The sequence below is a fragment of the Muscardinus avellanarius genome (genome assembly GCF_963383645.1).
Source record: "Muscardinus avellanarius genome assembly, chromosome: 17".
In the NCBI taxonomy this organism is placed as follows: Eukaryota; Metazoa; Chordata; class Mammalia; order Rodentia; family Gliridae; genus Muscardinus; species Muscardinus avellanarius.
Window position 1 is genome coordinate 464,462 of NC_137803.1, and position 15,430 is coordinate 479,891.

At 48.9% G+C, this 15,430-nt stretch overlaps 1 protein-coding gene across 2 annotated transcripts in view; it reads right to left on the reverse strand.

Moving 5' to 3' along the window:
- ATP9B (ATPase phospholipid transporting 9B (putative)) overlaps positions 1 to 15,430 on the reverse strand; it is a gene marked incomplete at both ends in the record, with an annotated part of 192,631 nt that overhangs the window by 28,244 nt on the left and 148,957 nt on the right. For both annotated transcript variants that reach the window (XM_080714481.1, XM_080714480.1), the window contains one exon: positions 11,641 to 11,889. In XM_080714481.1, the coding sequence (XP_080570607.1) occupies positions 11,641 to 11,889 (249 nt within the window). The remainder of the gene's footprint in view (positions 1 to 11,640; positions 11,890 to 15,430) is intronic.

Genomic DNA, 15,430 nt, shown 5'->3' on the forward strand with positions numbered 1-15,430 from the left:
ATCCGCATGGTAAAATGGAAGCTCCCCACTCTCGATACAGAACCAGTGCGTCTCCCTTCCGTGGGAAACAAGACAGCATATTCTGATTTCTGCCTGCTTGGATGGGCTTCCATCCTTTCCAGAAGATAAATCATACAATAGGAGCAGATGGGGTGCTTGGTGCTCCTCCAGCACTGAGAAGCTGCTGTCAAGGCGATTCCTGGCTGCGGTTTCCAGGCCTTGTGAGGAGATGAAGGACCAGCCTCCAAGGGTGCTTCTGACTGCCCCGAGGCTGTGACCACACGTGTCATCTCTGCCAGGCAGGGTGCACAGGTCAGTGCTCTCTTGTGCTCATGGGATTTACCTGGCTGCAAAGAGGAATGCCCACAGGGCACCAAGTGGCTTCCAGTGCCAGGCCCAGGCTCGCAGGCCAAGCGGCAAGGGCTGCAGGCGTCCACGCTCGGGGTAGGGAGCTTCCTCACTGGTAAGGCGGTGCGCTGTGTAATGCGTCACCGGTGGAACTGGAATTAGAAGTCTCACTCTGAGCCCCCAGGGTGTTACTAAGAGACCGATTTAAGAGCCTAAAATCATCTATGGATGATCCAGGACTGTAATTTAGAGTATCAGCAACAAGCTCCAAATTACAGTATTGAAGAAACACAAGGACGTCAACAGAACCGACCCATCTAGAGGGGAGAGGAGCAGATCCCTGCGCCGCCACTTCAGACCTCATCTGCGGCGGAGCTCGCACACTCGCTGCGGTGCCGCCTCTCTGTGAGCTGCCAATGAGCCAATACTCCAAGGTTAATTTCCAATTTACACAGTGAAAGGTTGCTATTACACGGTGACCTGTAAATTGCACCTTTCCGCAAACCGCCCTCTCATCTCAGGGTGCCCACTGCAGTCAGGACCCGAGTTTTCTATATTTGGTGACTCACATCTGTTTATTATTTAGTTTATGCTTGGTTTCACAACCGCTCTGAATTAGCAGCTTGCAACAAAAGTCACTTTAGCTTCTTGTGGCTGGCCCAGCGCTCTGCCCCAACGCTTGTCACTGGCAATCATCCTGAAGATTAAGTCTACACAACGCGAGCCAGAACAGCAGCAAAAAAGAACTCAAGTGAGTCACAAGCTGGGTGTGTTAATGACTGTCCCACCGCACTGGCTTGGGGTTGGGCAGAACTATTTTGATAACGTGAGACATTTCCAACTGGCCAATGATGAAGGGGTCAGAGGAGGAGCTCTTGCAGTGGACCAGCAGCACCTCCAGAGTATCCACCGAGAACGCCCTGCCCAGGTGCCGCAGTCCCCGTGTTACACTCAGATAGCCACTGTGTCTGGGCCTCCAGTGTGGGCTCGGACAGCACCTCCTGCAGTCTGCTTGGAGTTCATGGGGCTGGAGCAGCGAAGGCAGCCCCCAGGGAATTCTCTGTACAGCTCAAGTGTATTTGTGGTGTTCTTTCTAGAAGGCTCTTAGAAATCACTTATATCTGGTGACATTTAATATAGGAACGAAAGCAAAGAAAACGTCAATGATTTAAAAGTGGACAGTGGAGTGGAATTCTCAAGACCTGAGCAAAACTCAAGTGGGGAATTCTCAGGGTTTCCTGGTGTGGAAGCTCCAGGGTGCTGGCACCGAGGAGGGCAGCGTGACCTTCTGAGGGTGAGAAGTCTCTCTCAAGCTGCTAGTTTGCCTCTAAACTGCTTCTTAACCTGCAAAAGGCAAATCATCTGAAAGCAGTAGAAAAGCTCAGCCAAGCATGGTGGCCCACACTTGTAATCCCAGTACCTGGGAGGCTGAGACAGGAGGATCGTAGGTGGGAGCCAGCCTCAGCTACTTAGTGAGGCCCTCTGTAACTTAGTGAGACCCTGTTTCAAAATAAAGAAAAAAATATAGGACTGGAGGTGTAGCTCGGAGGTAGAATGCCCCTGGGTTTGATCCCCAGCTACACACACACACACACACACACACACACACACACACACACACACGGCAGAAAAGCTCATAAGAACTGGACTAAATCAATGGGCACTGTGTGTGAGGCCCCGCAGATACCAGGATCAGGAAAGAACCCCTGGGTTTTCATTCTGAACTCACCTGCGCAGGGCATCACGTACGTCCATCAGACCCACAGCCAGTCCAATCCCAGATAACTGAGGGCTGACTGGCAATGAGCACTGCCACACCACCCCGGAGCGCCTGGGGCCGGCCTAGCTCTTTCGGTGCTATCTGCACTCGTGAGCAGAGTTATGGGTGAGCAGGGAAGGTGGGAGCAGCCACCTCTCTTGTCTTGTAAAGCTAGAAGCCTTCCTGAGCCAGACTGCGCTGCAGCATGAAGATGAGGGCGACTGCTGGGTTTTCCCTCTGCCATTCACTATGTAACCACAGACAGGAAACCGTGCCAGGGTCTTTCTGTGTCTTTAGCTTATTTTTCTGAAGTGGGGAGAAGTAGGGAGGAAATAATGAAAAGAAAATGAAACGGAGATATGCCTCAACTGCTTAGGCGAAGGCCTCCCTTTCTATTTCACATCTGTTATCCCATACAGATAACACGTTATCTTTTCACCGAGACATGTCGGGAGGCACCCTTATGGCTCCTGCAAGCGGCCAGCCCTCACCATGCCTTACCCGCTGCCAGCATGCCCTCACTGACCTCAGACCTGACCACCTGACCAGGCACCTGCCAGGTGTCCCTCCTCGGGAGGAGGCCCTCCCAAAGTCCTCTTCTGCACGTGTGACATGTGCATTCTCCCTTGTCTGCATATCCAGCCATTTACTTATACTTACCCGACCACTTATATCAGTATGGGCCCATGGATGCCTGTTTTATACTTTCATAATCCAGTGGCACTTTTCTTACTTTGCTGCTTACGTCCCTGCTTCGGGCCTGGGACCGTTCTCGGTTGGCTCTAGCATCCCTGTGTGCAGCCCGTCAATGTGCCGGTCATAGCTGTTTGCAGGCTCACAGTCTGTGCACTCCTTCACTTCCTGGTACTACGGGGGCTCTCGGCTCATCGGGAAATTGTCCACCCCAGTCCTGCAACCAGCCGCTTCTCCGCGGGGAGTGAGTGTGTTCTACCTGAAGAGCTGGCCAAGCGGCCTTCCCTGGGGCCGCTCGCCTGTGGTCACCGCACTGTTGAAGCCATCACCCCTGATTTATCAGAGTCCAATGTAAGTGGCCGAGGGTCGGAGAGCAATCAGAGGTACGCGAGCACCTCTTGACTTCTGGCTACGGTTGCCATGTATCTTAATACCTTTCTATATCAAACTCCATAAAACGGTATTCCTTTAAGTCTTGTGTCAATGTTTGAATTGGATTTGATTGAGTTTTTAGAGTTTATGTTTGCCAGTCATTTAACAGATATGTATTTGGAAACATTTTCTACAGCTCTGTGACTTGTCTCTATTCTCTTAATGATATCTTTTGAGAAAATAAGATCTTTACTCAGAAACTGAGGTATCACTTTTCATTTGTAATCTGTACCTTCTTTCTCCTAGGAAATCATTGCCTTAAGTAACTCCAGGCTACAAGGATTTCTCATATAACTGCTTCTAGATATTTCATACTTCTAAGTTTTACATTAGGGCTTTATCCATCTCGAGTTATTGTGGTATTTGCTGAGAGATGTTTTCATATAGGGCTGGCACCAAGTGTTCTGGGCACTATTTGTTTAAAGGACACCCTTTCTGCATTCAATTCCCTTGCTATCTTCATTTACAAATCTGACATTTTTAGCATCCCCAGGTCTGGTTCTTTTTCCCTGATTTGGGTTGGATGCACACCGGGCTCTTCCCTTTCTTCTCCTGATACAGGGGCCTGTGACGATGGGCTCCCTTGCAGTGGCTCTAGGGGGAAACCTTGGGTGGCGGGGCTGGGCTTGCCTGCGTGGACTGCCCCTGCTCCTCTCTTCTCTGGGCCTCCTCGCTGGTCAGACTGCACACCACAGCACACGCAGAGAAGCTGCTGTGGGTGGAGGATACCTCCAGGTCTGGGCTCAAGGCCCAGCGCAAGGACGGTAATCATATGGCCGCTCCTTCTTGTGTTAAGCAGCGCCCTCACATCTGGAGGAGGGACGGATCTGGAGCGAGGTCTCTCCTCTACCCCTTGCCTTTGGTGCTGGGGAGAGAGTTCAGTTCCTGGAGACACCAGGCAAGTGCTCTGCTGCTTAGCTACCCCTGGCCACCCATCGTCATTGGGTGTTGTCAGGATGCAGGGGCACCCCTGCTCCCCACAGCCCCAGAGGCCTGCCCTGTCTCAGCAACAGCTCTCTGATGAGACTGAGGTTCCAGGATCATCTTCCTGTATGTGTTCAAATAAAAAATCTGTAGAGTCATTTATCAAACATTCCTCCGATGCTTCCATATTAGAATGGGGTTAACTGCTGCCAGAAATCCTAACAGTAAGTAACTCCTGGATATTTTTCTCTGAAACGAGGACCCAAAGCTTAGAGACCTAGTACATTTCAAGTGACCATTCTCTGACTACTGAGCTTTCAGAAATTTCCAGTATTTAATGTGACTACTGATCATAACACAGGTAAAGAATAATTAAAATGCAAACACAGGCACATGCTCAAGCAGGAACTGACCGCCTCTCTTCCGCAGGCTGCCCGCACCCTGTTCACATGCACGCAGAGCAGCGTGGGAACGCACATCGGAGCCACCACATGCCAGGGGAGGCAAAGCACGGGGCAAGACTCTATTACTAATTGCTCTCCACAATTCCACAGTACAGAAACGGCTTGTTGTTATTCTTGAAAAGCCTGGCAGAAATTTCCTTTATCATATTAGCAATTATGTACATGTGGCTGGCGACTCTGCTCTGAGGACACATTTCTCACCGTGCACTTTATAAATCATAATTTAATCACTGACATCTCATCATTTTTTATTGTGGTTATCACCATCACTGTTATAATTTAATAGGATTATTAACTTAAAATGCAATTTGATCATCTGGAAAAACCACCGATCGATACTCAGAGAGAGGCGGCATAATATTTATTCTCCACTGGTCTTGAAGGTCGCAGAGTGAAGGCTTTGTGTCACTGGCAGTGATTTGCTCCTCACCAATATATTGACAGGTACCACAATTAGTCTTGCTTCAATGGGCACACACAATAAATGAGTTAAAAAGTACAGCACGCCCCACGCATCAGCACCTGCTCCTGCAGATCCAGCAGTGCTCGTACGGATGCAGCGCTCCTCTCTTTTTAAATAACCCACTTGTAGTTTTGCATTAACTCGAACTGATTCTTGCACATCAGTGCTGGAGTAAGGCGATCAAAGCTGCACCCTTAGGTCATGTTTAAATGGAGAACTTAAGAGCTGGAGCAGGGGAAGAGCGCTGCAGTTAGACACCCTGACGACAGGAGCAAGCAGCCGCGGCACCTTGCGGCCACGCCGCTATGACCCAAGTCAGCAGGGCTCGGGCTGCTGTCCGCTATTCTCAGGGCCTGTGCAGACCACTGCCCATGCCGCGGCCCTGGCTCCTCTCCCTGCGTGAATGTCTGTGTCCCGAAGGCAGCACTGCTTCCCGTGCCTGCTGGCATGTTACTTAGACAATGAAGGGGCTGGACTTTAGTTCTGTGAAGGAATTTCCGGGAGCTCTGACCAGCTGGAGTTCGCTATGCAGACTTTCTACTCTCTTAGAGAAAATGAAATATTGATCACTTATCATAAGAAACAATGCCAGGGCACAGGTAGGCCCGCATCATGAATACAAAACCAGTCGCGCACACTTGGACAGCACCGCCACTGGCCACACCGTCCAGTCTCCCCAGACACGCGCAGGTGGAGCACCACTGCAAGTACTTGGCACTTGTGCCTCACAGGCCCTCCAAGGGCTGAAAATGAATCCCCCAGAACCCCATTACTGTATAATAAGAATTCATCTGTGCACACATGTAATAGGCAAGATAACAGATCCTTTCTGCTTTCAGGAAAATGAGAACGGAGACTGCTTGTGCTGTGAAGAACGGCCAGTGTGGCTTCAGACTCCAAACCAGGACAGTCCGCTCCACAAACCCTGTTGGTTCTGAGGTGAGATGCACAAGAGCCACGACTGGCCGGGCCAAGAGCAGAGTGTGGAGAAGGAACGCATAAAACCGGCTAAGTCTCTCGAACGGTAATGTTGCTTATTAACCATGTATGTTGTGATAGGTCACGGCCGAGGTTAAATAGAAAACATCAATTGAACCATTTCCCTAAATAAAGCTCCGGGGTGCAATATTCTAAGCACTTTATTCAATAAAAAATGCTTTTAAAGCGATGCTTTGGTGATTGGGAAACATGGCCATCATCCGTCAACCTAACTGCAGCAAGGTTCAATAAACTGAATAATGAACCATTTAGATGACTTTCCCGAGGCTTCGAGGATTCGCAAACATCGCGTCAATACAGCTCTTTAAAAAGTATGATGACGTCTACTATTCCCACTTTCAGACTTAAGATATGTATTAGTGCTTTTAAGAAGATTACTTCATGTTCTTTAATCGCTGTCCAAGTTCCAAACAGGTCAAAATGCTAAATATAAGATCAGCAGTTTCTATGTTATAATTTCTCTAAATTCTTGGTATTTTCTGAATCAATAAAATTTAAAAAGTTTTGTGACACATAAAAACTTAAAAAAATACCAGGTACTTTCAAAAATTTATATTTCTTTTGGCAGGTAATAATAAAGTAAGTATACAACATAGTATTTTTCAAAACTCCCAATGAAATTTTCCTTGAAATATTTCTGGTCTAAGTTTCTATGCTTATGACGGGAAATAATTATTTTCCAATTTGTAATCATATGGAGTTGAACGATTCTAGAATGTCATGACAGAAAAACAAGATATGTAACACTTCCTTCCTTGTTATTTTTAGGGGGTGATACTGGGGAATGAACCCAGCGGCATTCTACCTGAGCTGCACCCCATCCCTATCTTATATTTTACTTTGAAACAGGCTCTTGCTAAGTTGCGGCAGGCCTCCCTGAGTTGCAGAGGCTGGCTGTGAACCTGTGATCCTCCATATCAGCCTCTCAAGTTCTGGGATGACAAGTGTGTGTCACCACGCCCAGCTGCAACCCTTTCTTTGTAAGAGAAAGAGTTAGGACTTGCTTCCTTCAAAAACATAGTTACCAATGTTCCATATCTGTCTCAAAGTCCATACTGGAATACTAAAAAGATGACTATATGGCACTGGGGATTAAACCCAGGTGTGTTCTACCTCCAAGCTACACCCTCAGACTTTTTGTGTGTGTGTGGTACTGGGGATAGAACCCAGGGGCATTCTACCTCTGAGCTACACTCCCAGCCCTGTTTTTTTATCCTTCCTTCCTTCCTTTCTTTTTTATTTTTTTGCGGGTCTGGGGATGGAACCCAGGGGCATTCTACCTCCGAGCTACACACCCTGCCCTATTTTTTATTCTTTATTTTGAAACCGGGTCTCACAGAGTTGCAGAGGGCCTCACTAAGTAGCTGAGGCTGTCCGCGAACCGCGATCCTCTGGTCTCAGCATCCGGAATGCTGGGATTACAAGTGTGCACCACCATGCCTGGCTTCTTTATTTATTTTTATTCTTTACTTTTTTGAAACAAGGTTTCACTGAGTTACAAAGGGCCTCACTAAGTAGGAGCTGAGGCTGTCTTCCAACCATGATCTTCCTGTCTCAGCCTCCCAAATGCTGGGATTACAAGTGTGTGCCTGGCTAGACCTTTTTATTTTTATCTTATTTCAAAACAGGATTTCACTAAGTTGCTGAGGCTAGTCTTGAACCTGTGATCTTCCTGTCTTCGGCTCCCAAGTACTGGGATTACAGGCATGTACCTCTATACCTGGCAAGTCATTAAATCTTAAGACACATCTTGTCAGTTTTAGATCCCCAACTTTGCTTCTGATTATTAAGCCATACACAATCCCCTGGGCTGCCTGCCACCAAATAAAAATTAAAAAACTGGCCTGCACCCCAATTCTTAAAGCTGTACTGGAATGGCTGCAAGACACTGCACAGTTGCACTGGCCAACTAGATTTAGAGGCACAACAGGGCCACGAACACTGTGCTACCTACTACAGGACTGAGAAGTGCTCACTGCAAGCTGGGTGTGGTAGCACGTGCCTGGAACCCCAGGACTGGGTAGGCTGAGACTGGAGGCTTGCAGGTTCCAGGCTAGCCTCAGCCACTTAGCGAGACCGTTTCCAAATAAAAAATAGGGGCTTGGAGCCGGGTGTGGTGGCACATGCTTGTAATCCCAGCATTCGGGAGGCTGAGACAGGAGGATCACGGTTCGCAGACAGCCTCAGCTACTTAGTGAGGCCCTCTGCAACTTAGTGAGTCCTTGTTTCAAAATAAAAAGAATAAAATATAGTGCAAGGGGTGTGGCTTGGAGGTCAAATGCCCCTGGGTTCCATCCCCAAACCCGCAAAAAAAAAAAAAAAAAAAAAAAAAAAAGGGGCTTGGGTACTGTAGTTCAGAGGTGGGATGCCCCTGGGCTAAATCTCCAACACACCACACACACACACACCCTCAGTAGAAGTGGTCACTGAAGCGCAGTGTGAGCATTTTCCTAGTGCCCTTTACCCTGCACTGCACCTCACAGCAGGAGTGCCTGTGACACACCAGGACACAACATGTCAGCGGCGTGTCTCCCCCACCCAGGGCTCCCAGTTTCACTCTGGAGCTTCCCCGACAGTTTCACAGACTGTGTCCGTGTCCTCACAGCAGGGAGGAGAGGCACGTGACTCCCAGCAGGGAACTCCAGGAAGGCAAAGCTCCTGCCCAGCTTCCAGCTCCTGCTGGGCCATCCAGGGCAGCTTCACACCGCCTCCTTAGGAGCCTGTGTGGGAACCCACCTGCTTCCTTCCCTCCTGCCAGAATGCACTGCATCCCACACAGCCTGCGTCCCACGGGGTCGCCAATGCTCACACAACCACGAGCCAATCCCACAGCACGGAGGCCTGGCCCCCTGCAAGAAACCTGCACATGGGCAGCAAGTCCTCTTCAAAATGCGTTGCATCTTTCTGTCTGTTTTTATATCACCTTGGAGCTCTCAAGTGGCTAATGACAGGTCATGATGTCCGAACTGGTTTGTTTACAGTAAGAACATACTGTTACTAAGTTAGGTAAACAAGGGAAACGGTGATAAAAGTAAAACTTGAAAGGTAAAACTTGCAGCCAGGTGTGGTGGCGCATGCTTGTCATCCCAGCATTTGGGAGGCTGAGACAGGAGGATCAGGGTTCGTGGACAGCCTCAGCTCCTCAGTGAGGCCCTTTGCAACTCAATGAGACCCTGTTTCCAAAATAAAGAATAAAAAATAGGGCTGGGAGTGTCGTTCTGAAATAGACCCTGGGTTCCATCCCCAGTACTGGGGAAAAAAAAAAAAAAAAAACCTTGCAGGGACTTATACTCTAAAATACCATCAATCTGTCAGTGCCCTCAGGGTTCCGGTTCACTCTTCCTTACCATTATGATGAAGAATAAAGATAACTGCGGTCATATGGCCTTATGTCCCTTTGAGGACCCCAAGGCTCGCCACCTCCTAGAGTGGTGAGCGTAGTGGGTGAGGGAACACGTCCTCACGCCCACCCTCACTGATCCGTGTTAGTGCCCTCTCCCTCCCCGGAACGGAGTCCACGGGAAACAGTTCCAGGACGCAGCGCTTCTCCACCCAGGGTGCAAAGCTCTGGTTCCAGAATGAAGAACAGCCAGCCCACAGCAGCCCTGCAGACCATCGGCATCTCTGCCCACAAGGCGCTAGCATGGTAAGACAAAGGTTGGGAAGAACCTCCAAAGCCCACGGGATGCACGGAGAGCCCTCTGGCCAGGAGAGGCCGTGCTTCCCTGGGAGTGGGCCCTGCCTCGCCCAGGGCACAGCAGGCGATGGTTCTGCAGCAGTGCGCTCAAACCCAGCACCAGCCTCACGGATGTACAAAGAGGAAGGAGAGTACCAAGGAAGCAGACGTCTCCTGGTTCTACAAGTCTGTACCAGATACCGCTGAGGAGTACCCGCCACTTCTGCGTGGTGAGGGCGCTTCTCCCCTGCGCACGGCAGGACCCGCCTCTCCCCCTGTGGCACAGACCTGGTGAGTATCACCAAGGCTCCTGTCCTAGCATGTCTGACTCACAGCTGTACCCTCTCCTCTGGTTCTGGGGACTAAACCCATAGGAGTTCTACCTCTGAGCTATACCCCAGTCCTTTTCATTGTTAATTCTGAAACAGTCTCACTAAGTTGCTGAGGCTAGCCTCAAACCTGCAGTCCTCCTGTCTGTCTCAGCCTCCCAAAGGCTGGGACCTCAGGTCAGAGCTGTGTGCTGACTCCGTAACTCCCTCCCACCAGTCCTGTGTTAGTGTTCCAGACTGTGGCCCTCAGGACCACAGCGCCCGCACCGCCCTGCCTGCCAGTGAGACCGCGCTGCTTAGTCCTCTTACCCTTCTTGCCACCCCGTGGTTAGTGATGCCAAGCTGGGGCTGCATGCCCACACCCTATTATCTGAAGATTTAGACTTCGGCAGCTTCTCATTCCTGTGTCGAACAGTGAACAGCACCGAGGCTTTCTGGGACACAGTGCCTTGGCTTTCCAGTACATCTTGGTATTTTTCTTCGTTCTGAACCCACACTCCTCACTCACTCTGCATCTTCTTTTTAAAACAGCATCACTGCGTCACAGGTCACGCAGCGCGGCTCACCTGCTTAAACTCGTGGACTTGGTACATTCACCGCATTTCCATCATAACAACAGTTATAAAACAGTGTCTCTCCTTAAAGTGAACCCCCAGCCCCTCTGCTGTTGCTCCCACGGGCAGCCCCGATCGGCTCCTCTCTATGATACCTCTGGTTCTGCTCGCTTCATATAAACGGGCACTAATAAACGTGTCACCGGAGTCACCAGACTCTAAACACAGGTCTGACTTTTAACTTGGATACGAGCTACTTCCCCCATTATTAACTCTATGACCCAGTCTCACAGGATCCTGGAGAAGCTGCCTGCTAACTGCTTCCATGGCCGGCGTGGCCATTCACAGCACAATCTCAGGCACCTTGAGGGACAGAGGCTACATACAGTTCTAGGTAAGATATGCTGAGTCTGCTCAGGAATTGGGAAAATTCAGTAATAAGTTTTACCAGTCTACAAGTTAGAGAGCTACTTAAAGTTAGAAATGAGTAATTTACCATATTAAGGTTTTATCATTTCTGTAGATATACATATTGTGTCTCAATTCTAACAAAATAACTGGAAATTTAATATAAAAACCTAATGATTCATTTGGATACAAGAAAAAATTGGATGACACATTGTATAATAATATTCCCAACATTTCAATAGCTTTATTAAAATCGGGCTTTACCACAAATTAGTTTATAAACGTGGTAAAACTAGTTTCTCTGGTGCCACTTCCTGCAGTTAATTCTTAGGTGTTCTGCAAACCTGACATGTTAGGGCGAAGGTCTGATTTTGGAAGGGCCATGCGACTCAGGAGGCCAGGCTGGGAGAAGCAGGGCAGCTCTTGTGCCTGCAGCTAAGGTAGGCTCCAGGAAATGGAATGCAGCCCTTCAGTCAGCTCTCGAGAGCCATCCTGAGCCCTGCCGAGCCCATGTAAGGGCAGGGCGGGCACACAAAGGTCTGCGCCGTGGATGTGGCCTCCCGCAGCTGATCCTTTAAGGCTCGCACTTACCTCGTCGGGGCTGGATGCCTGGTAGGTGCGGTTCTCGTCACTCAAGTCCTGGTCAGCCTCGGCAGACTCGGTCTCCCCAGTGACGCCAGCCCGCGCCTCGTACACTGGAGTCACGTTGTGGCACAGAGCGATGGCTTTCACTGCCTCGTGGATGCGACTGCTGACACTTCTCCTAACCTTGGGAGTTGAAGACTGGGTCCTTCTTGGTGGGGTTGAGCTGGGGTTATTCCCACCAGCTGGAGGGTGAACCTTTAAAAACAGGAAGGCCAAGGAACTTTAGGTCAAGAAGGAGCGGCAAATGGTTGAAAGGGGGATTATTAACATGTATAGTTTTATGAACTGATGTAAAACTGTCTAGGATAAGGAAAATGCTTTGATTTGACTCTACTTCCTACCATTAAAATGAGTTATTTCTTTGTCTTAGTGTTGCAATGTGATTGATATTTCAGGCTGTCAAATATACCAAAGTATTTGCTACAATATTCAAAACCTGACAGTTTCTTTTACTTCAACCACAGCGTTGCTTTTGTTATCTTCAATCATTTCTGTTCTTGTCCTAAACACTTATTTGTTCTTTCTAAAAACAGAGCAAGCCGGGTGTGGCACATGCCTGGAATCCCAGTACTTGGGAGGCTGAGACGTGGTGGCGCATGTTTATTATCCCAGCATTTAGGAGGTGGAAACAGAGGATCGCAGTACCTGGACAGCCACAGCTATGTAGTGAGGCCCTTTGCAACTCAGTGAGACCCCGTTTCAAAAAAAAAAAAAAAAAAAAAAGACTAAAAAATAGGACCAGGGGTGTAGCTTGGAGGTACAATGCCCCTGGCTTCCATCCCCAATACAGCAAAAAGAAAAAAAAAAAAAAAAGTAGAATGTAGCTGGGGGTGGGCTCAGAGGTAGAATGTCCTGGGTTCAATCCCCATTACCAAACACGCACACGCACACACAGCAAGTCAGTGAACAAAATGAAATAGAATGGTATGGTTACAACAGCTTCAGTTTTCTGAAATAAAATGCTGCCCAGTGAGTGTACAAGGAGAGGTAGGACAGAATTTTAGAGGGTCTTCCCCTAAGATCAGAGGCACATCTGGCTGGCAGCAGCCTCCGGCAAGATGCGGGATTTGTAGCCAGTGATGACCTGTGACCAGCCACTGAGCAGAGTGTTGGGGACACTGCCACCACCCCAACAGGCCCGGCACGCGCTTCTGCTGACTTCAGAGTCAGCAGTCAGACTGGGTGCCCCGCTCAGCGCGGGCCCCTGCCACTGTGAGGGGTTGGCTGGGCACTCGGCGGCGCTGCTCCCTGTGCCCACCAGCCCCACACCGGCGCCGCTCACACCCCGCGGCCCCGCAGCCAAGTCTGCTCACGTCCCCCTTCTGAATTATGCTATGCTTACTGATGCTCGCATAATTTAATTTCACACAAATTCCATTAAGGACTATGGCCTCTATCACCAAATGCTTCCAGTGGGGAATGTAATCGGGTTATAAGAGATCCGTGCTATGTCACAGTGGGCCTGCCAGACCGCTGTCATTTTAAGAACGGAGCAGAGTACAAACAAGGAGCGACATCACTGCAGATGCGGCCGACAGACAGCACCTAGGAAATGGTCTTTACAACCCTCTGACACGGGCCGGGCGTGGTGGCTTGTCATCCCCGCGCTTGGGAGGCGGAGACAGGAGGATCGCGCAGGTTCGAAGCCAGCCGTGCTGGCTTAAGAGACCCTGTTTCCAAATAAAAAATATATAAAAATAGGTCTGGGAGTGTAGCCCGGAGACAGAAGGGTTTCCAGGAACCCCAGTACCACCAATAAATAATTAAATTAAAATGAAAACCCTCTGACATGAAGTGCTTTTCATGTTAACAGTGGTCTAGCCTTTCTGCTTTTAACTTTTTCCTAGCAAAATGACTTATTTGGAGCCATTAAAATTATCTCTCAAACAATGTTTATTACTTTAAAAAATATTATTTGGCATTAATCCAATCTAGAAACAGGATCCTAGGAGAGAGGAAGCTCTTTCTCCTTTCTACATTTTTCTTCTATTAATCAATATCCTAGGGCTGGCGATGTAGCTGAATAGTAGAATGCTTGCCTGGTATATGCAAGCCCCTGGCTCTATCCCCTACATTGCAACAAATAAATATTCTGTATCTACATAAATTCTATCCAGATGATTAAGGTGCTTGGATGTGGGTGCTTTGGTGAATAGTGCGTATAAGCATCTTATATAATACATATATGCACTTAAGAGATCTTCTCCATTTGACGGCACCTCAAGAGTAAAGGGTATGACACAACACTGGTAACAATTATGGGGGAAGGAGGCTCCCAAAGAGTTCAGTACACTGCTGACAACTGAATTCTACGCTTGATCTGTACAAAGTAGAAAAACGGCAAAGGAAAGTAGGATGTCACCCAGGTGGGCAAAGTCCAGTCTGAAGCCAATTCCTGTAAATACACAGAGACCACTGGCTCCGGGCCGATGCCAGTGTGGCCTGGCGACATGCACACCTCTGAACCCGAGGTCTTGACTCAATGCCACGTGGGTTACCGTATTCAAATCAAACCAACGAAGCAGCCAGTGAAAGTGAAGTACCCGAGACAGATTATAGTCTGGCACCAGGCATTTTAGATAGAGTCCCTTGAATTGTTAGGCTTAATTATACTGAACCAGGAACTTCAAATTATGACAGGGAAAGGAAATCCAAGAGAGTGAGACCCGAACACTGCTTGGCGTCAGGGCCACACCAAGCTTCAGTTTGTGAACGTCTGTGCACACGCGAGGGCCCTCACACGGCAACATCAGGCACTTGGAATGGCAGAAGGCCCCAGGCCAAGGCAGAGCGTGCAGTGCACGTCTACGAGCTTCTGGCTGACACCTCCCCATGCTTACAGCAAGTGCTTCCTATGGGGACACGCGACAGCAGGCAGAGTGCCCCGCGAGCCCACTTACTGATGTCCGGAGCTGATGTACTGAGCCATGAGGGCTGAACCCCAGCAGTGGGTGCACCCACTGGAACAGATCCCTCCGGTGTGGCCAGGCTGGCTGGTGTGGGTGCGGCCTGGAAGTATACCTGGCTCCGTCCCCGACACAGGAGCGCAGCCCACGTGCTCCCCTCTCTCCTGCTGCCATGCCCTGAGATCTGTGGTCCCCAGCCTCACATGGACTGAACCTGAAACTCTAAGAAATCTTCTTTCCTCTCAATTACGTGGTCAGTCTTTTAGACTACAGCTGCAAGAATGCTGAGTGGAACAGGACGCCTGAGCTAGCTCCTAGAAAGCAGGAGTTCTTAGCAGAAGAAAAAAAAGTATATATTAGAAACATATAATAAATATTTACAGATAAAACATTATGATGGTTGAACTTCACTTCAAAATAACATGGTGAGAGAGAACGGCTAAGACAACCCAAATCCTTAGGCATATCCATGTTGTTGAAGTTGAGCGGTGGAATCTGATGGTGCCTGAGTTTCTAACTGAAGTCGTCTTAAAAATGAGGTTTTATTAATGATGGAGAAATACATAAGGATTGTAAGGAAATATACTGATATATCATTCTACTGAATATCCTTCAGAACACTGTTTACGGAATGATTTTTTTAAACAAGCAGTTCATTAAGAAAACTTAGTGATTTGGACCCATTGTGCCTTCTATGCCACACTGACACAGAAGTGCTTTCTCAGCTGGGCCTGGTGGCCCACGCCTGCCATCCCAGCACTCGGGAGGCTGAGACAGGAAGGATCATGATTTGCGGACAGCCTCAGCTACTTAGTGAGGCCCTCCACAAC